This window comes from Apostichopus japonicus, chromosome 9 (genome assembly GCF_037975245.1).
Source record: "Apostichopus japonicus isolate 1M-3 chromosome 9, ASM3797524v1, whole genome shotgun sequence".
Lineage (NCBI taxonomy): Eukaryota > Metazoa > Echinodermata > Holothuroidea > Aspidochirotida > Stichopodidae > Apostichopus > Apostichopus japonicus.
This window is the reverse complement of record NC_092569.1, coordinates 24,163,143-24,185,817: the sequence shown is the minus strand read 5'-3', so window position 1 is coordinate 24,185,817 and position 22,675 is coordinate 24,163,143. Positions and strand designations below refer to the sequence as shown.

The following is a 22,675-nucleotide window of genomic DNA, read 5'->3' as shown; positions in this document are numbered from 1 at the left end:
ACTTGAAGATAAATCAATAGTCACATACTTTCGTTATTACAGAAATTTATATATATATATATATATCCACAAGAGAAAAAGAGAAAAAAAATGATACTTTCATTTCCAACTTAATTACTTAGAACGTTTAATCAGTTACAAAATATTACAAGCGTTAACACGGCTCTTCTTCAGTTGCAGTAATGAAATGGAAAAAAAACTAGACCTTATTGGGTTTTAACTTAGCATGTATGCTCATAAAAGAGAGATCTCTGTTGAGCCCATTGTTGTGTGTGTTGAGGCGTAAGATAGTTTTTAGTTCCCGGTTGCTTCTTTCATGAGCAGTTTTGAAGAAGCCGTAGAGAATGACAAATTTGAGGTCAGATAGGCTGTGATTGGGGAGATGCAAGTGTTCTGCAACAGGGAAACCTGGGTTATTTTTGCGGATACTTAGTTTGTGGTTATTGAACCGAAGCCTGAACTTAGTGCTGGTTTCGCCATGTAGGTGACCTGGGGGCACTTGCAACAATAAAGAAGGTAGATGACATTGGCTGCGTCGCAACCAAATCTACCAGGTCTCAGAGTGGTACCTGAGGCCCGGTGGAGGAAATCGGGGAGGGGTCGAGGTGTGTGCATACCTATTATCTCGGTTTGTTACAAGTGATGTTTCCACTATCAGGCTCATTACTGGGTGGGCGAGATTAGTTCTAATCAGCACTGATCGGATGTTACGTGGTTGTCTATAGGCTATTACAGGGGGCTTTGAAAAGTTCAGCTATTGTGGGGTCGGAACCTAGAGTGCCCCAAGCTTGTTTGATTTCATTGAAAAGGGGCGAAGGGAGGGGTGGTAAGTGACAACGAGGGGTAGTCTATCAGAATCAGATTTGTTACGATAGGTCAGGAGACTAGATCGTTGTAGAGACAGAACCCGTTTGAGGTGGAAGTTAAGTAGGCGGTACGGGTATCCCCTTTTGAGGAAGAAATCAAGCAGTTCAATGGCCTTATTAAGAAAAGTTTGGTCACGTGAGCAAATACGCCGGTATCTGAGTAACTGGCTGTAGACAATGGAATTTTTGGTGTGGCGGGATGAAAACTATTAAAGTGGAGATAAGAGTGCCTATCAGTTGGTTTGGCATACACCGATGTCTCTATTTTGTGATCTTCGATCATGACGAGTACATCGAGGAAGGGGATTTGCTTTGTAGACCGTTCGGTGGTAAACTTTATAGAATCATGAAAATCATTGGCAAACGTGAAAAAGTTGTCCAGTTCTTGTTCGCCCTTATCCCATAACATAAAAATATCATCAATATAACGTACATAGATACATGGTTTGTAAGAGGATGAAGAAAGAAATTGTTGTTCCAGGTAATGCATAAAAATATTAGTAAATGAGGGGGCCATTCGGGTACCCATGGCTGTGCCTTTGGTTTGCAGATAATGACGACCATCGAAGGTAAAATTATTATTCTCAAGTATAAACTTAATGAGCTGCGATATCTCACAATGTTGGGTGACATCATTAGACGCCATCATCTTATTACAAGCCAGGACACCTTCGTTGTGGGGGATATTGGTGTACAGGGCAGAAACATCCATGGTTACCAGAATGGCGCCTTCAGTCAGTAATAAAGTAATAAAGTTGGAAATGAAAGTATCATTTTTTTCTCTTTTTCTCTTGTGGATATTTCTTACTTTCCAACACACGCCAACAGACATGTCTATATATATATATATATATATATATATATATATATATATATATATATATATATATATATATATATATATATATATATATATATATATATATATATATATACATCAATAAGAGCTATTACTATTACATATGCAATATTAACATTTAAATTTTAGGTGCTGTACCTCAACGATTTATGTATAACTGTTTAATGTTACTGAGCACACGAATAACATCATGACGTGATAGAAGGTGACCAATATATTTAGACAGGTTTTATTTTCATTTCAGTGTACTTGATTTTGTAATCATTACCAGGCAGATCAGTCCAGTATATACTTAACTTAATTCGAGTTCCGTAATAATTACCATTGAGGGATGATTGGCTACACTTCTTGAACCACCAGGCACCGCCTCTATACTTAGCACAGTTCCAAAAATATTCATCGTGGTCTCTATCAAGGGTGGTGAAGGGGTAGCCAATCTGATGCCCCAAAGCATTATCATCGGGATCACTGCCTTCTTTATCTGTAAAGTATAAACAAGACGAAAATGTTTGGCCCTTTTTGTATAAAGCGATAGTTCAGGGGAAGGTCTTTTTCGGCTATCGAAGAACAGTTTGTCATGTAAACATCACGGTGATGGAATTTGTTTGTTATTCCTGTACATATAGCATTCCCAAGATATATAGATAGTCAAACAATTGAATTGTTTCTTTTTTCTTTAAGGGGGTGGGGGCTGTAGTTTATCTGCATTTTATTTACTGACCTTATCTTGGATAGGGTTCTTACTTTACCAAGAAAGGGATATGACGTTGACAATATATCCCAAATGACTGCATTGTTTTTATATTGAGATCCTTTAAATGCTCCTAAATGTCTGTTAATGATCTCTTGGTTGGGAAACTCCTAAAGTACGAGGTATTCAGCTGTACCAGGGCGTCTTGCTTCTTAGTTATAACCTGCACAGCGCAGCAATTATTATTTATTGTTCGCGAGTATAGCCAGTGCAATATCAGCGTTAATACGAGTACGGTAAAGTAAAGCTAGGAACGCCGAAAGTGCATGGCAAAATCGGTGTTTACACGTAACTACACCTGCTGTGATGAGGGCATTAGCATAGTTCAACACAATTTCGTAAATACAGCGATTATATAAACATCAGTTTGTGGATTATGGTTAGTCTATAAGTTAAACCGTGTTTAAGCGATATACCTACCTCCTCTCCTCTCCTCTCCACTCCACTCCCCTGCCCCGCCCACTGCAATGTTCTTTGCTCGTGCTCTCAATAAACAAACAATAACATGGTTGACTCTATAAAGGAAAAGAAAATCAAAATTCCAAGCAAAACTACTTTCAAACGAACCTGCAGTTCCGCTGTAATTTCCCACTACAGATAGACGGTAGTAGTCAATTTCATCATTGATGCGGAATAAGTCATACTTGGCATAGTATGGATCTCCAGTCATGTTTACCAAATCAATCCTGAGTTGGACGTTACCTTGATTGGTAAGGTAAAACAGCTTGTCATTTCCCAACCAAAACTCATGGTCGAGCTCACCAAAGCCTTCCTTGTAACTCGCCCAGTTACGATTAAATTCGACCGATCCGTTGACTCGCCGTTGGAATACCTAGATTGTATAGAGAAATCAAAATTAACACGCTCGGGTAGCATTTGCAAACAGGTTGCCAAAGTATGTTTGGTTTACCAACGTTAAATATAACGAGAGAGATATCCCTGATGAGGTGAAATGTATAATCGCACAGGAAGAATGAATAATGTTTCACACATTTAAATTAAAAGAGTGTGTGATATGAATGAATATGCACATGGGATTCAGCAAACAGTCCCACCCCCCCCCCTCCCACACAGACCTGTTCCCCTTACCGGAACATCTTAGTAGTAAAACAAATATAAAAGTTTATTCGTTGAAAAAAAAACCCAGCATGTTTACTGATCAAAATCAATTCATACAAATATATAAATACAGGGGCGAAAATTGGGGGCGAAGCAAGAGTCACTCCCGCTAGGAATATCTCACCATGTTGGTCTTCAAGCTGGACTGAAACATGAAGGGAAAATAAAACAAAGCGGCGTGCAAGAACAAAGATGGTGAAATAATTCCTTTTTCTAAAATTCCTTTTGAGTGTTGTTCGCTACGTCTATACTATAGAATGTCATAGAAAATAACCGTTCATCCTCCTCCGTCGGTCATATTATACATATACAATATATCGTCTATACTATAGGATGTCATACTAGACTTTCCGTCCATCCTCCTCCGTCACTCATATTATACATATACAATATATCGTCTATACTATAGGATGTCATACTAGACTTACCGTCCATCCTCCTCCGTCACTCATATTATACATATACAATATATCGCCTATACTATAGGGTGTCATACTAGACTTACCGTCCATCCTCCTCCGTCAGTCATATTATACATATACAATATATCGTCTATACTATAGGATGTCATACTAGACTTACCGTCCATCCTCCTCCGTCAGTCATATTATACATATACAATATATCGCCTATACTATAGGGTGTCATACTAGACTTACCGTTCATCCTCCTTCGTCAGTCATATTACATATACAATATATCGTCTATACTATAGGGTGTCATACTAGACTTACCGTCCATCCGCCTCCGTCAGTCATGTTACAGAAGACTTCAAAAGATGTTCCATTCCAGTTTGTTGGTGTGATGTTATATATGCCGTTAGTAGTGAAACCACCATTGTACACATCTAGGCAGTTAGTGAAGTTGAGGCCGACATCTTCTTCGACAGTAGTGGCAAAGGTCTTCATGGGGTCTGTCACGGGGGTAGCTGCAACTCAGTTAATAGGTACAGTATGTTGAATGATAAACCACGAACACTAGAATGTATTATTCGAAAGTCAGTCTTTAATTATGCATGTTATTTCTTCTACTGAGTAAGCAATCCAGGAATTGCTTTAACTGTAATTTGTATCTATTTACATTTAATATTGAATTATAAGCAAATTTAACTTTATTTTAACACCGTAATACTCAAAAGGAAAATAGTAAGTATACCGTTAGCTCTTGCAGAACCATAGTAGCAATGCAGGTTCACATTTGGAAATTTCGCGGCAAAGTCAGACAATTCTACAAAATGAAAGCAAACAGAAATAACATATATAAGTTTATTTTATTATTTCCCAGCTGTATATTTGTATATTTTACAATGCTTTGTACAATACAATTGTTAAAGGTCTCAAAGAATAATACAGTTGCTATTCGTGAGATTTATAGGTAACATAACGTATATTTGCTTTCGTTTTATTTCCCAGCTGTATAAATCGTATCATTTTGTATATTTTGTCCTGCTTTGTACAATGAAATTGTTAGGAGTCTCAAATAATAATACAGTTGCTATTCGTAGCAGACAGTTTGGTGTGTTCGGTGCCTATTACGTTGTACATAGTGAATATATATCGTATAAGTTTAACATATTTATTCCTGTTTGCTACAATAAATTTTTCAATAAACGTAACATAACGGCAAAGACACTTGAATATTTACTTCAAAAGGGGTAAAGTAATAATACAACTAAGCTTATGCTTCATCACAAGAGATTGATGGTGACATGCCAGGGAGGTGAAGTTCTCTTCTTATACAACATTCTTGATATTATCGAATCTTGTGCTTTCGTTGTTACAGGAAAGTCTCAATTTAACACAGTTAAGTTTATGAATTGGTACCTGTTTCTTTGTTACTTTGATAGGATATCGACTTTACAGCGAGTCTATGATTACATATATAACACGACAAAAATATATACAATATCTGAGAGAAAATATTTTTAATAGAAGTAATATAATATACCATAAAAGATGAAGACATTCCAAAAAGGTCATCGGAAATAATACCACATATGCAAGAAAGTCAGCAAGTGGTCACCCATGCCAAACTTTCAAGAATCATTTTATTAAAGGAGAAATAAACCCTAGTTTTTTTTGCATCCATTCTTACGTTTTGACAGATGGTCTTTCCAGTAAAAGCAAAAGAAAAGCATAAAAATCCCTTCTTTGAGGTGAAAAAACGATTTGAATGTAGTTCATGTGTCGCGCCATTTTGTTTGAATTGAGCCAGTACCCGGATGTACCGTGACGAAAGCTAGCCGCATCGCGTATTCAAGACAAAATCGTTGCCGATCCCTAAAATAATTAGAATTGTACTTTCAACAATAGTAATAAATAAAATATCGATCAAAAAATATCTTTTGTCTTTATTGATCTGTAAAAATGCTTAAAAAGTGTGTGAAATTTGTTATTGTAACAAGTATCAGTAGAAATATAAATTTTGGGATCTTTTCAAGGATTTGATTTTTAACGTGTTTAAATTAGATTGCTTTCAACACACAAACCGTACTCAGTCCTAGCGATAGCGTTACTTACGTCCATCATTGCTCTCCAATTTACTGTCGTGCAAATATCTTCAAAAAAGAAAATGGAAGCCTTTGGATTGGAATCGTATCTTTTTCCAACCAGAATATTCAGAGGAAGAACTGAGACATCGAGAGGAGGAGTTTGTGCAAAGAATCAGTTCGCGACTGGTGGTGATGTTGGGTCGAATTCCGTTGCTGATACGAATACCGGTTCCGCGAGCCACTGCGAAGAATGGTGTCTGTGTGCACTCTGTTCGCCATTGGAAAGCGACAAGGGGAGGGTATGCTGCTATGGGATTGTTCGCGGAAAAAGCTTTGTTGAACGCAGGAGAATGTCTGACCAACAGACCTGAATTCTCCCAGATATTTTTGCAGCCAGTTCATTTAGAACTCTGTTTTGTAAATTTCTTGAGGTACAAGAAGAAGAATCCTTTTCCTACGGCTGCTGAGAACATAACGAACAGGTACTGTACACCTCAGTGAAAGTTCACTCTTTTCCGGATATTTTATTCCATCTGGAATAACGAAATATCATTTTCCTTTTTCTGCTCCCTCTTCCCCTCTTCGGTTAACACAACCAAAGGCTTGGCATTCGGGCATTTTAACCGGTGAAATAAGCGAAGCAAGATGCTCGAACATAGTGTGAATAGACTATAACTCGTATGCAAAGCTTCATTGTTTTGAAGTTACGATGTGGCTGGTGTACGTCACTTTTGAAGCGCCCTCAATACTCATTTGAACAAAATGGCCGTTGTTCAAATGGGTAAACAAAAATAATTGGAAAATTCGCGTAAAATTCAGGGAAACTATATTTTGCTTCGTAATTTCATAAATGATATCAGAAAAATATCCCCTACCGCATGTACGCTCCAAAAACCCAGAGTTTATTTCTCCTTTAACACTACAAAGGTATACATATTCACGCCATGAGATATTAAATTGTATATTTTATCGTCCAAAATGACATAGATATATTTTGAGGATCAAAGAACACTGTAATAAAGTCCTTTTGAAAGCTTTGTAGCGTGCTAAAATGTAGGGGCTGATACGGATGACTTAGAACACTGTGACAGAAACTAACCTGACAAGGTGATTTATTGTAAATTATGGAAATTATTACTCTGTAAGTTAAACCAGATAAAGAGTGTTGTACAATTCAAATCATTATTGACTTAAAAAGTTAGCCAGGTTGTGTTGTAACATTAACTAAACTATCAATTCGAGTAGTTTTAGGGTTTTTAAACTTACTACTAGATTCGGAGATGCCAAACGATACACCGACCAGCAGGAAGAGGTAAATGAGCCGATTCTTTCTTTCCATGTTACGCGGTTTATCAGTAAACAGTATCTGTCTTCAGCTTATCCTTTTTTCACACTTAACGACAACGATGATTAGAATTGCCAAACTGCAGCAGGAAAGTTGTACTTGATGCTTATTATATGTAACGAGTTGTGTCCATCGTATTATCACAGTTAGGCATATAGATTTACTGATGTATGCTATTGAAAGCGAACAAAAGTAACACAATCCTTACGATTATATCTTTCACAAAGAACATTCATATTAGATACTTGCTAGCCGGGATGTGTATCATAAAGGTAATCGATTTGAGCGTTACGGCCGTGACTGATGAGTCGAAATATTAATTAAAGATCTATGAAGGTAATAATATGTAAACTGACAAATGGTATCTGGGCCAGAAACTAATGGTCGAACCATCATAGACGTATTCATCTGAGAGAGTAATCGGGCTTTTTTTTTTCTTTTGAAATTCAATTTGAAGCATAAATCAGTCTCTTAGAACTTTTCATTAATATCATTTTGAGGACTTTACATGCAATTCTATTGTGCCTCAAATTGTTAGAGCTCAACACGTGCTCATTTTGTCTTTGATTTCTCTCAATGTACGAACAAATAGATGAGGTTTTAAAAAGCTGTCTTCAAAATTAAACAGAAAACCAGTGGTATTGTGTCATATAAATAGGAAATCGATTTAATATAATATAATACAGTGATATTTAAGACTCTTATTGAAGCTGTATATATGCAAGAAAACTTATACTATATATGTTTTGTTTTGTTTTGGGGGTTTTTTTTCTATTTTTTTTTTCTCTATTCGTTCATTCATTTTATTTGTGAACAAAAACTGAACACAAATATGTAAGTACAAACTTTTACATCATCTCAATAATAATAAACTGTGAGTGAACATAATGTAAACATCTCTTACGTACCCTCACGCACAATTGAAAAAAATTATATTTTTCAATTATTTCAATTTTTTTTCAAAATAAACACTTCAACCTCAATACAAACCTGAATTTACGTGAAAATGGCATGTCATTGGGAGGAACCCCTTTATGTTTACAAATAAATATAAAATTTTTAGCATAGAAAATAATTAAGTTTATTAAAGATTCTCCCTCTTGTATTACCCCAAAATTCACAGTGAATAAATCCATCTCTCGGGTCTCTCTTAAACCCTTACCACAAATGTCATCCCAGAATTTGTTAACCAACGAACAGTTCCAAACTAAATGTTTCAATGTTTCGTATTCCAAACCACAAAAAGAACAAAGATGAGTATCTTTAATATTAGTACGAAACAAAAATTTATTTGTTCCAATAATTCTATGCAATAAAAAATTTGAATATACTGAATTTTAGCCTCCCGCACTACAATAACAGGAAGAGAAAAAATAGAACTCCAATTAAAATTTCTATCCGAAAACTTTTCTTCGCATTTTTTTATGGAACTAGGAGCAACATACATTTCGAAACTAACTGACCTATATACAAAATTCGCTGCTCTCTGTGTTAGAGAAACTTTTAGTAGACAACACTCATTTAAGTTTGATCCATGTTTTTCCCCTAAATTTACCCTCCAACTATAACAGGACTGAAATGTTACCATAATAAGAAGTAATAATATTATATTTATTAATGAAATCTCGATATACGAAAACATGGTCATTCCGCGTAAAAATGTCATCAGTTTAACACGCATTATTTTGCTTTAAAGCATCAAAGTAACTAAAACGGTTATCAATTCTAATTAAACTATTATTTGATACACATTGATTAACATAATACCCTCAGGAATGGGAAACCAAACTCTGCCCAGGCATCACAAACTGCCTGGACAAAACAATTATATAGATAAATTAATATCACCCTTTCTAAATTACATGGGGAAAAAATTGTTCACCATAGTTACCCAAAGCATAACTAAACAAAGTCTTCCAAGGTCTATACTAGTCATCAACATATAACTTTACGCAACTTGTCTTCAAACTATTTGCAAATGTATTAACATTTATCATTTTTAATCCCCCAGTCCCTTTATCATTACAAAAAACTGACCTTTTTGAACCTTATCAGGTTTATTACTCCATATAAAAATTATAGAGTAACTTATTTAAGAGCCTTCATAAAAGGATTTGGTGGATTAGGGAACACCGTGAACAAATATACAAGCTGGGAAATAGCAAATGTTTCAATAATAAAGTACCTTGCCTATTGGTGTAAGGACCCTTGAAGATCAAAGATTAATCAATTGTTTAATACGAGAAAGGTTAGGAACATAATTTAACTTGTAACACAATCCTCCTTGTAATGGGAACAAGTGATTCCAAGATATTTTATGGAATCACAGCGCTTGCTAAATTTGAAACGATTTAAGTACGCTGGGTAATTCTTACAGCGAAATGACAATTGATATGTTTCCAAATTAATCTTAAGACCTGAAGCACTGCAAAACAAATTTAACACTTTATTGACTTCTGCCAAAGAGGAATCAGAACCATCAGTTATTACAACAGTATCATCTGCATACTGAGATATTTTAAGAGAGGCCCCTGAAATTGTAATACCTTTAATTCCATATTAGAATTACTTAAAAACCATATAATTTCAGTGCAAAGAATAAAGAGATAGGAACTAAATGGACAGCCTTGTGAAACTCTAAATAACAGTAACCATTATTTGAAACACATGCTGTGGTATTACTATATATACAGAACATTGACCGATGATTTAAATTGGGGACCAAAGTTGAAATACGCTATAAGAGTAAGATAAATAAAACTCCAATCTATACGGTCAAACGCTTTTCCAAATTCTATAAATAACAAACTACCAGATACCCCTCTTTCATCGCAATACCAAATAAGATCCTGAACTAATCTAATGTTTCCTCCAATAAATCGACCCTTTAAAAGACCTGTTTGCTCAAACCAATGATGGAACTCAAACAATCTTTGCACTAGAGGCAATGCACTTCGCTGCAATGGGACGCCAGTTCTTAAGATGTTTTGTGTCTTTATCAGGCTTAGGAATTAAAGAGATAATAGCTTTACCCTGCTCATCATGCTAAGGAGCCTTTGTCAAATGCCCAATATCAGAATGAGACATAGAAATCAACAGGTAATGATCCGACCCTGGAGCTTTGTTTACAGTCATAGAAAGAAGCGAGGGCGTGCATTCCTGCAATGTTAATAATCCCTCACAATTAGAGCTTTGATCATTTGCAAGAGAAATATGTTGTTGATTCAATATTAAATAAACGGTAGACAGAGAAACATGGTGATCTTTAGTATACAAATCTGAATAAAATCTTTCAGCCTCTGACAAAATGTAATCAAGCATATTTAATAAGTGGTTATCATCAGTAATTTACTCATTTATAGTATTTGCATTTTTATTTCTTTTTTTCTGAACTCAAAAAGTATAAGTTAAGTATTCTTTCCCACTTCTCCACCCATCTTGCTCTGGAACGCACAATGATTCCATTCAACTTAAAATAATAAAGGGTTTCCAGCTTTGCTCTAACACCATTCAAAATATTTTTGACCTCATCAGAGGGACTTACAAATAAAGTTGCTTGTAAAAAGCAATTTTTTTTTCATGAATTTTACTCTCATCATCTTTACAAATTCTGGCCTGTAACTTGGAATAATGAATAGAAACCGATCTAACGTTTAACTTACAAATCTCCCAGAGTAGGCTAGGATTTAAATCTGTATATTTGAAGTTAATGTATCACTTATTGTTGATCTTATTAAATCACAATACTTATCATCACTCAATAAAGAAGTATTAAGTTTCCAAATACCTGGGCCCATATGATGTCCCAGAGATACATTTAGAACAATACCATCATGATCAGAGCCAAACATCGGAGAAATGATAGCATCGGAAATACAATTTTTAAAATGAGAAGAAATTAAAAAGAAATCAAGTCTACAATGAATGGCCTCATCAATATAGAATGGCAGGTATAGCGTTTTGTTTTAGGATTACGGTCACACCAAATATCTACTAGATCATGATCTTGAGCGTGTAACCAGAGCATAACATGGTTAATGTTTTGCATAGTTATCATTTTCTTTTATTTTCCACCTTTTGTTTCTATCCATTTAATCATTTTCTTTCATTTTCTTATCTTTGTTTTTATTCATTTGATCATTTTCTTTTGTTTCTTTGTTTTTATTCATTTGACAATGAATAACCTTTACTTGGTAGATTTATGAGTTCCCTTAATTTTCACTTTTATTGCTAACTACTACATGGCAACAGTTAGTGGTCGGGTGGCCCTGTGTGACCTGTCTTTTTCTTAAGCTAAGTAATTGTTTTGCGTGGTCCTATTTTCTAGGAATATATGAGTGGCTCCAAGAGTCTATCCTTTTCAGAATTGTGGGTTAAATAGACAATTTTATAACTTTTGTTTGGTTAGATAGGAATGTTTTGGTGATAGATGATTATTTTAAATGTACCAAAGGACACCATAAATTAAGTAATGTGTCTGGTAAATTATGTATTAAGTATTAGTTGACAGCTGGTTGGTCACTGGACCTCAGATACCAGGAAGTGGAGGACAAGCTGGTCTAGAGTAGGAGGGAGGAAAGTTGAGACAAAGGCTAAATCATGAATATTCAATGAACCAAGCTTTGTGTTTAATTGGTTTAAGGTGGTCATGTGTGAGTTGCCTTGTACTATTATTATGGGATGTATTCTTATTATTATGGGATGGAGTGAATAAGGTAGCATGGTAGGGGGAAATTAAGATAAGACACTGATGCCGAGTTAAGTTTACAGGAGTGACAGTAGTTAGAGAAGAAGAGGGGGAGGGTTGAGTTTGTAATAGTAATAGGAGAAGAAGGGAAGGATTAAGTTTGAAATGGATGGGCAAGAGATCATAATTATTTCCTTAGACTAACTTCACCAGTAATAGAGTAGAGGACCAGTATTAAATTAATTAGAAGTTAAATGGACACTTAATTGAAGCTATTTACCCATGGAGTTTTTATAGAAGTTTAGTGAATACCTGGAGCTTGTTCTACAAATGGATATTCTATTTTAGTAAAAACCTGGAACTGTTTTACAAGGAAATTTCATATTTAATAAAAGTTTATCACCCGGAGTTGTACCAATGGAGGCAGAACTTTATTTCATCCTGTACTAATATCTGGCAACGATATAATTTTCTGTTGTGATGGAACTGAACTATAAATTCCCATTTTTATTCAATGTTTGGATCCGGAAGTGAACCCCTGCGATGACCCAACCCGAGTGATGAACAGTTTCTCCTAGAGACGCCCCAAGCTGAGACGCCCCAAGAGGTTATTTCCCCGAGTAGCGAGCTGTCCAGAGAACCACCCAATCCAGAGACGTCCCCAACTAAGTGAACCGCCCTAGAAGTTTCCCAAGGAGACAATTTCGTTCTCAAATTGTATTCGGTCGACCCGCGCCGCGATTTTGTTATTATTTTCGTTGGGACTGATAAGTATTATTTTTCCATTAAGTTCAGTGGAGTCGTTATAAGAAGTAAGAGTTCCGAGATATGTAAGTTACACCCATTTATATAATTTCACATTAAGTTAAAGTAACCCCATTGATATTAATACAACGTCCATGTGCATCGTAAACACACCACTTTACCTTTATTTGTTTGTTTTTGTGTGAGCATTCCGCCTTTTTAAGTTGTCCCCACGATCTCAGAGTAAATCGGCCCTACCCTGATTTGGAGGTGCCACTTGTAATCTTCCCAAACCTAAAAATATATTTAAGCCTCGTCACTGCGTTTTTGACCGGCTACATAATTGGCGCCCGATATGGGACCTGATTACAATTTATTTCTCTGAGATTAGGTCACTGAGAAGGCGACATGTTCACCCAGTCATACTTAATTTCAATGTTATTTTAAATGTCCAACATTTTCAACTTAATTGCCTTTAAAGTGAGAGCAGAGTTTTTATCCATATCTTTGGTTCCAGTTTTCACAAGTTGTATTATATGAGTAATTCCACCAATGTTACAATTGAGCGTGTAGCATACATTTCAGTCTTTGCAGAGAGGTTTCTAGAATAGCTTACTGCACAGTATAACCCTAAATAGTTTACAACCATTATTCCTTCACATGCCTTTACACTTTTGACCTTTTGAGGTGTACACTAATATTTATTACTCCAGTCTTCCCCCGCGTTACCATAGAAACCATGGAAGGTAAGGTTGTAACTGTTAAGGGTATCCCCCGGGACATTGACTTGGAAGAATTGAAGAATTTTATGGGTAGAGTAGGGGAAGTAATTTCGTTCAGGTTTAATGGTGACCCTAGCGTTGGTTTGTGTGAGTATGTGTCTGCAGAGATAGCAGAAAAGGCAGTGACAGATCTGAAGGATGAGGTTTTCAAGGGAATTTCCCTTAGCCTTTCCATACAAAGCCCCTCAAGCGAGATGTCTCGACAAGACATGATCAAAGCCTTGAAGCTAGCAGGTTACACTGTGCAAAAAGACGATAACCTGAGTTTATCCTCAGAGGGATCAGCTCCCCCAGCTCGCCAACCCATGGGGACCACCATCATCCAACCCCCAAGAATTTCGGTCTTTGCTGGGGAGACCAACAATAAATTAAGCGTAGAAAACTTTGAGATGTGGGAGTACGAGATCTCTTGTCTCCTGCAACAAGAAGTGCACTCTAAGGAGGTTATAGAGAATGCAGTAAGGAATTCCCTGAGGGGCCAAGCAGCAAGGGTAGTAAGACATTTAGGCCCAAACTCAAGTATTGAGGAAATAGTTGAAAAGCTGGAGGGAATTTATGGAACTGTGGAATCAGGGACTGACTTGCTAGCACAGGCCTATAATACACACCAGCAGAAAGGAGAAACAACTGCAGCCTTTGGGTGTAGATTAGAAAGCCTTGTCATGAAGGCTAAGGACAGAGGAGGGATCTCTGCAGAAGAGGTGGACCGGACCCTTAGGGTAGTATTTTGGAAGGGGCTCGTGGACGATGACGTAAGGGGGGCCGTTCGGCACAACTACCAAGAGGCGAGAAATTTTGGAGATCTCCTTCGGCTGACACGTTTGGCCGAACAAGAGTGTGCCGACCGGAGACACCTCAAAAGAAATGCTCAAACCGGGAGAGTACTAATGCATTCGGCAGCCCCGTCCCCAGTGGTCCCTGACTTGGAGGTGAAGGTTAGGGAGCTTACCAAGAAACTTGAGGAGCTCCAAAGAGTAGACAGACAGGAGAGCGATTACTCAACCCCAAAACCCCGTAGGTCAAATGATATACCCCCATTGATGAACAGGGTGCCCCAAAAATGTTTTAAATGTGGGGTTGTAGGCCACCTGGCTCGTCAGTGCCCCCAGACCAGATGTTTTAGGTGCAACCAGTCCGGCCACATAGCAACATTTTGCAGGACATCAACCCAGGTGAATTTAAACTCCCCACGGTCACTTATACCCGGGGAGCAGTAAGTGGCCCAAACCGACCTTGCCCCCAGGAGTACCCCCCAGTAGATGAGATTGTGGGAGATGCATCAGAGAGTGCGGCTATAATTAATGGGGTCTACTGCAAGAGTCTCATTGACACCGGATCCCAAGTGACCATGATAGCTAATTCATTCTACAAGAGATATCTCTCCTACATGCCCTTAGGAGACCTACGTGGCCTTATTGACCTGAAAGGGGGCGGAGGACATAGCGTGGCATATCTAGGCTACGTGAGAGTAACAATAACCTTCCCTGACCATGTGACCCTTAGAGACGAGAAGTATGAAACCTGTGCCCTTATTGTCCTTGACACACCCTACAACCAAGGTGTGCCCCTACTTCTTGGTACTAATATCATATCCCGCTGTATGGAGAAATGTAGAGAATGCCTTGGGGTACAATTTTTACAACATAACGTAGTTCCCTCAGCGTGGCAGACAGCCTATAGAGAGTTACAGTCCAAGGTCCATACAGAAGAGAGTGGCTGGAGGGTATATCTCGACCACCATAGTAATGTCAAGATCCAACCTGGTAGATCAGTTCTAGTAAAAGGGAGGGCGAGGACGACGACCCCTAAAGGAGAGAGAGTTTATGTAATTCCCGAATATGATCCAGACGCCCGGCTGCCTTCGGGACTGATTATTAGTCCCGGTGTTATCGATATCTCCCAAAGAGTGAAGACTTTCCCTTTAAAAATTACCAATATTTCCAAGAAGGATGTTTACCTGAAGGGAAATAAGCAAGTGTGTCAAATCCACAGAGTAGATGTACTGCAGGCTCCAGTGTCAAAAACTGGGAGGGAGAGAAAGGCGCAGAGTATGAGCGCCAACGTACAGAGTCCAAGCGAGGAGATAACGTTTGACGATTTTGACATTGACCAATCCCTGTTGACCCCACCACAACTTAAAGAGATAGAGACACTATTGCAGAAACATGAAGCGGTCATCTCTAAACATGAAAATGATCTAGGCTGTGCGACAGCAGTGAAGCATACCATTCCCTTAAGTGACCCGAACCCCTTTAAGGAGAGACATCGGCGAATACCCCCAGCTGATTATCAGGAGGTCCGAAAATTGTTGAAGGACATGGAGGATGGTGATATTATTCGACCCTCCTGCAGCCCGTTTGCATCCCCTGTAGTTTTAGTGAGAAAGAAAGACGGAACCCTTCGATTTTGTATAGATTATCGTAAATTGAATGCCAAGACGATTAAAGATGCATACGCTCTACCTCGTATTGAAGAGAGTCTGGATGCCCTGGCAGGTGCGAAGTGGTTTTCCTCCCTAGATCTTAAAAGTGGATACTGGCAGATAGAGGTAGAGGAGAAAGAGAAGTACAAAACAGCCTTCACGACACCCTTTGGTTTTTATGAGTGTAACCGCATGCCATTTGGTCTAACTAATGCCCCTGCAACCTTTCAACGCCTCATGGAGATGTGTATGGGTGACCTTAACCTTCAACAATGTCTGGTGTACCTTGACGATATTATAATCTTTTCTCATACCTTTGAAGAACACCTCGAGAGATTGAAAGCGGTTTTCCAGAGACTTGAAGATTACGGCCTTAAAGTGAAACCATCCAAATGCCAACTACTCCGTAAAAGAGTTAAATACCTTGGCCACATCATATCCGAGGAGGGGGTGGAGACTGACCCTAGTAAAATTGAAGCACTCCAGACATGGCCCGTACCCCGTAGTGTACACGACGTACGCTCATTGTTAGGATTTACAGGTTATTACCGTAGATTTATCAAGGACTATTCAAAGATGGCGAAACCCTTACATGCCCTCACAGCAGGAACCCATCCCCCAGGGAAGAGAAAGGATCCCTCCTGGAATTGGACCCCTGAGTGCCAAGCTGCATTCGAGACACTAGTAAAGGAATTATCATCACCCCCAATCCTTGCTTTTGCCGATTTCTCTAAGCCCTTCATCTTACACATTGATGCCAGTGGACTGGGGCTGGGGGCAGCATTATACCAGACACAAGATGGGAAAGAGAGGGTAGTAGCATATGCGAGCAGAGGTCTGAGAAAGGGTGAAATGCACTACCCTGCACATAAACTGGAATTTCTCTCTCTGAAGTGGGCAGTGACGGAGAAGTTTAAGGAGTACCTATATGGTCGTAAATTTACTGTCCTGACAGATAATAACCCCCTCACCTATGTAAATACAACAGCTAAACTTGATGCTACAGGACATCGTTGGTTGGCAGCTCTATCCACCTACAATTATGACCTTCATTATCGGCCAGGTAAGAGGAATGGAGATGCAGATGGATTGTCCCGCAGACCCCACCCCGACGACCCCCACACCCTAACTGGAGACACAGTACGAGCAATATGTGAAGTTCATTTGCTATCAAAGTGCACTGTTGGAGAGAACCCACTTCCCATGGTAGAGACCCTGTGCTCCCAGACAAGAGTATTAAAGATGGAATGTAATGGTAGTACTGATACTGACTTAAATCAACCCCAGTCTCTGATGAGCGGCGACCCCCATTTATGGCAGAATCGACAGAAGCGAGATCCAGATATCTATCGAGTAATTAGGTACCTAGAGAGAGGTCTTCCCCCAAATCGAAGACTGTACGTAGCAGAAACGCCCAGTGTTAAACAATTACTCCGACATTGGGATAAATTTCTTTTAAGAGATGGAGTACTGTACCGATGCTATAACGATCCCCAGGGAGAGAATGTGTATCAGCTTGTCCTACCTCCACTGTATAGAGGTAAGGCTATGGCTGGACTGCACGATGAAATAGGACATATGGGTCAAGAAAGGACATTAGAGCTACTTAGAGAAAGATATTTCTGGCCAAAGATGGCAGGTGATGTGAGCGACTATATCAAATCATGTGGTAGATGTATCCGTCGCAAGACACATGAGAAAGCAGGAGGTGTGGCAAAACTGGTCAACATCCACACATCTTCCCCAATGGAGCTGGTATGTATGGACTATCTATCCCTTGAGCAATCAAAGGGAGGGTACGAAAACATTCTGGTAGTCACAGACCATTTTACGAAGTATGCCCAGGCGTTCCCCACGAGAGACCAGACGGCTCGTACTACAGCACGTGTCTTATTCGATAATTTTTTTGTACATTATGGTTTCCCAACCCGGTTACATTCTGACCAAGGCCGTAATTTTGAGAGTGAAGTGATCCGACATCTTTGCAAGATTGCAGGAATAAGAAAGTCCAGGACAACACCCTATCACCCCCAAGGCAACCCAATCTGTGAGAGATTCAATCGCACCCTTCTTGACATGTTAGGTACCCTGTCTGAAGAGAAGAAAGCAAATTGGAAAGAGTTTGTAGCTCCACTATGTCATGCATACAACGCTACTAAACACTCAAGTACTGGGTACGCACCTTATTTCCTCATGTTTGGTAGAAACCCGATCCTCCCATCGGATGTAGCAATGCAACTCCCTAAACCAGTACTATCCACAAGAACTCACCATAAGTATGCGGAGCAACTACAAGAAAAACTAGAATTTGCTCACCAACTAGCTGCAAAACACTCCAAAGAGAGAGCACAACACAACAAACACGTATATGACTCCAAGGCTAAAGGAAATGAGCTTGAACCAGAGGACAGAGTACTAGTGAGGAATGTGCACCTCAGAGGTAAACACAAGCTAGCTGATCGTTGGGGTCAAGAGGTTTACAAAGTTTTAAGGAGAGTTAACCCTGATATACCTGTGTATGTGGTAGAGCAAGAGCTTGGGAGAGGAAAGAGGCGTACACTTCACAGAAACCTATTACTACCTATTCCAGAATCGATGAGTACATGTGATCCCCCAGAGACCCCAAAGAAACCAGTCCCAAGACCAAGACAATGTTACCACGATAAACCCTTAGTTGACGTTACAGAGGATAGTGATACAGATGATCAGTCATCCTGGTATGCAGTGGTAACAAGGCCTGTACCAGCTAGAAGGTCAAGAGCTTGTTTAACCCCTGAGGAGGTTCCCACAATATTACAGGAACAAGAAGTGACTACTCCGCATGCTACATTGGAAGAGGCGGAGCACAACGTTAGTTTGGAAGAGAGAAGAATCCCAGTGGAGCCAGAAGCTGTTACCCCACCGACAGAGACACCGCCTATACCGGCACCCCGATCCCCAAAGACTAAGACTAAGTCCACCCCAACAGGTCCTGTGCTGGGATCACGAGTACGGCACGCAGTACGACCAACTAGACGATCGGCAAGATTGGCAGCACGACGCAAAGGTGTGTCACATGCTCACATAGCAAACCAATGTAAGGTTACTAGCCCCTCCTGGGAAGAGAAAACTAATTTTTTATTGTCATGTAGGGATCTCCCAAAAGAGTTTTCTAAGGCCATTTGCTCTTTGGTAGCCAATGTTTAATTGTTGCAGATGAAACGATATGATCTGTTAGTATTTGTCTGTTACAGTATGCTACACTGGAAACAGATCTGCAAAGACGTGTTGAGTAAATAACTTACAACTCATTACATTTATTTTCATATGATTACAAGGTCATATTTTGTTTTGTGTGTTGAAACCAATGGCAACAATTACTTTTTTTTTTCTGACAAACTATTTGTGGTTGAGTTATCCACTTATATCTATTGTACATGATGTGAAGTAAGGAAACTAATATTTTTTCTGTGAAATTTAACGAAGGAAACCTGTTCTCCTTGGTTGAAACAGTGAATGTTATGGTGGGATACAGTCCTATTAAGTGCAAGGATTATTAACATTTTGTCATATTGATTGCATTTTGCACAGTTTGCTCTCAAGATTGTCTATGAGTGTCATGAATTGATTTATTACCAACTAAAAAAAAAGAGTGTTTTATGCCACTAAGTGTTTTGAAAAAGTCACAGGTGGTGGTGACTTGTTTTAAGGTGAAATGTCAGGAGCCATTTCCAGAGGCAGGGGGAAAGTGTAACCAGAGCATAACATGGTTAATGTTTTGCATAGTTATCATTTTCTTTTATTTTCCACCTTTTGTTTCTATCCATTTAATCATTTTCTTTCATTTTCTTATCTTTGTTTTTATTCATTTGATCATTTTCTTTTGTTTCTTTGTTTTTATTCATTTGACAATGAATAACCTTTACTTGGTAGATTTATGAGTTCCCTTAATTTTCACTTTTATTGCTAACTACTACATGGCAACAGTTAGTGGTCGAGTGGCCCTGTGTGACCTGTCTTTTTCTTAAGCTAAGTAATTGTTTTGCGTGGTCCTATTTTCTAGGAATATATGAGTGGCTCCAAGAGTCTATCCTTTTCAGAATTGTGGGTTAAATAGACAATTTTATAACTTTTGTTTGGTTAGATAGGAATGTTTTGGTGATAGATGATTATTTTAAATGTACCAAAGGACACCATAAATTAAGTAATGTGTCTGGTAAATTATGTATTAAGTATTAGTTGACAGCTGGTTGGTCACTGGACCTCAGATACCAGGAAGTGGAGGACAAGCTGGTCTAGAGTAGGAGGGAGGAAAGTTGAGACAAAGGCTAAATCATGAATATTCAATGAACCAAGCTTTGTGTTTAATTGGTTTAAGGTGGTCATGTGTGAGTTGCCTTGTACTATTATTATGGGATGTATTCTTATTATTATGGGATGGAGTGAATAAGGTAACATGGTAGGGGGAAATTAAGATAAGACACTGATGCCGAGTTAAGTTTACAGGAGTGACAGTAGTTAGAGAAGCAGAGGGGGAGGGTTGAGTTTGTAATAGTAATAGGAGAAGAAGGGAAGGATTAAGTTTGAAATGGATGGGCAAGAGATCATAATTATTTCCTTAGACTAACTTCACCAGTAATAGAGTAGAGGACCAGTATTAAATTAATTAGAAGTTAAATGGACACTTAATTGAAGCTATTTACCCATGGAGTTTTTATAGAAGTTTAGTGAATACCTGGAGCTTGTTCTACAAATGGATATTCTATTTTAGTAAAAACCTGGAACTGTTTTACAAGGAAATTTCATATTTAATAAAAGTTTATCACCCGGAGCTGTACCAATGGAGGCAGAACTTTATTTCATCCTGTACTAATATCTGGCAACGATATAATTTTCTGTTGTGATGGAACTGAACTATAAATTCCCATTTTTATTCAATGTTTGGATCCGGAAGTGAACCCCTGCGATGACCCAACCCGAGTGATGAACAGTTTCTCCTAGAGACGCCCCAAGCTGAGACGCCCCAAGAGGTTATTTCCCCGAGTAGCGAGCTGTCCAGAGAACCACCCAATCCAGAGACGTCCCCAACTAAGTGAACCGCCCTAGAAGTTTCCCAAGGAGACAATTTCGTTCTCAAATTGTATTCGGTCGACCCGCGCCGCGATTTTGTTATTATTTTCGTTGGGACTGATAAGTATTATTTTTCCATTAAGTTCAGTGGATTCGTTATAAGAAGTAAGAGTTCCGAGATATGTAAGTTACACCCATTTATATAATTTCACATTAAGTTAAAGTAACCCCATTGATATTAATACAACGTCCATGTGCATCGTAAACACACCACTTTACCTTTATTTGTTTGTTTTTGTGTGAGCATTCCGCCTTTTTAAGTTGTCCCCACGATCTCAGAGTAAATCGGCCCTACCCTGATTTGGAGGTGCCACTTGTAATCTTCCCAAACCTAAAAATATATTTAAGCCTCGTCACTGCGTTTTTGACCGGCTACAAGCGCATCTCTAATAACCTCCGAGCGGGTTTTTAAAATTAGTACGAGACAAACCCTCAGTCTTGTCAATATCGATATTCCACACAAAATTGAAGTCACCCTGACCCCAAATTATTAAGTCGTGGCTATTGTTTTTAAGGTGATCACCTAGATACGAAAAATAAATAGCACTATCCAAATTAGGACCATATACATTGACGAGGCGGACAAGCAATCCATCAATATCTATAATTAGAAAAAAATACAACGACCGTCATTATCTCTTAGCTCAATAATTGGTGATAATGAAAAACGTGGGTTAGATAAAATAGCAACGCCTCTTTACTCTTATTCATACCCAAAAAAAAACAAATGTTACCGCCCCAATCTTTAGTCCAAAAACTAAACTCATTTGAGGTTGAATGGGTTTCCTGCAAAAACATAATATCATATTTATGTCTGTGAAAAAAATACAAAAAGGTTTCCTACGCTTACTTTTATCCCTTACCCCTCTAGTGTTGAAAAGAACAAACTTTCAATTGACCCATTTAAGGTAGTTTTATAGTATTGAAAAGAAAGCCACTCACCAAAATAACACTTGAAGACGGTGATGTTCAAAAGTACAAATTGAGATGCATTGAGAATAAAAAACATAAAAAAATCCAGATAACGTATCCATAGTCCCGTGGTTGACATCGATAAAAAGTCCAATCTGTTGATCAGTTCTATATTCGGCGGCTCTTTATGATACAGAAAAAACACGTTGAACCCTCTGGAAGGCTTAAAAATGAAAATATATGGGAGACAACGTTCAACAGTGATCTTACATCAGTCGCCATTTTGTTTACCAATCTATACTCATATGAAGGTCTCCATAGCTTATTTAATTGTTGAAATATTGTTTTAAATGTTTGGAAGAGTATACGTTGTACAGTAATAATATAAGTTGCTACAATGCGACACACTCGTGCTCAAGTTTTCTTTAAAGTGAAAAAGGGAACTTGGGGAAATTTCCATAGAGATTACGCATACAAACGTCAGGCATCTGCTGATAGTATGCCTTCCCCACACACCAGGATCAATCTGTATAAATACTTTCATTTACTGCTCTTTAAGTAATTAGCTAGTTGACAAAAAAATATATA

General features: G+C 38.4%; 1 protein-coding gene across 4 annotated transcripts; it reads right to left on the bottom strand.

The window, feature by feature from the left end:
* Positions 1–1,888: 1,888 nt before the first annotated feature.
* LOC139973566 (fibrinogen-like protein A) lies at positions 1,889–22,417 on the bottom strand. Of its 4 annotated transcripts, none has more exons than XM_071980344.1 (5): positions 22,118–22,417; positions 4,751–4,822; positions 4,330–4,523; positions 3,044–3,308; positions 1,889–2,206 (listed from the first exon to the last, which is right to left on the bottom strand). In XM_071980344.1, the coding sequence occupies exons 1-5, from the start codon at positions 22,224–22,226 to the stop codon at positions 1,944–1,946; spliced, it is 903 nt and encodes a 300-aa protein (XP_071836445.1). In that variant the 5' UTR covers positions 22,227–22,417; the 3' UTR covers positions 1,889–1,943. The 4 variants fall into 4 exon arrangements, with proteins under 4 accessions (XP_071836445.1, XP_071836447.1, XP_071836448.1 ...); XM_071980346.1 differs by having other exon boundaries at positions 4,330–4,525; positions 4,759–4,822; XM_071980347.1 differs by lacking the exon at positions 22,118–22,417 and adding an exon at positions 7,353–8,106.
* Positions 22,418–22,675: the final 258 nt, after the last annotated feature.

Excerpts from the sequence above, each read along its gene's own strand:
- LOC139973566 (XM_071980344.1), bottom strand. The coding sequence starts at position 22,226 with ATGTCAACCACGGGACTATGGATACGTTATCTGGATTTTTTTATGTTT. Across the intron at positions 4,823-22,117 it reads CGTCTTCAAGTGTTATTTTG|AATTGTCTGACTTTGCCGCG; the intron begins GTGAGTGGCTTT and ends TTCATTTTGTAG. Across the intron at positions 2,207-3,043 it reads AAATTACAGCGGAACTGCAG|ATAAAGAAGGCAGTGATCCC; the intron begins GTTCGTTTGAAA and ends TATACTTTACAG.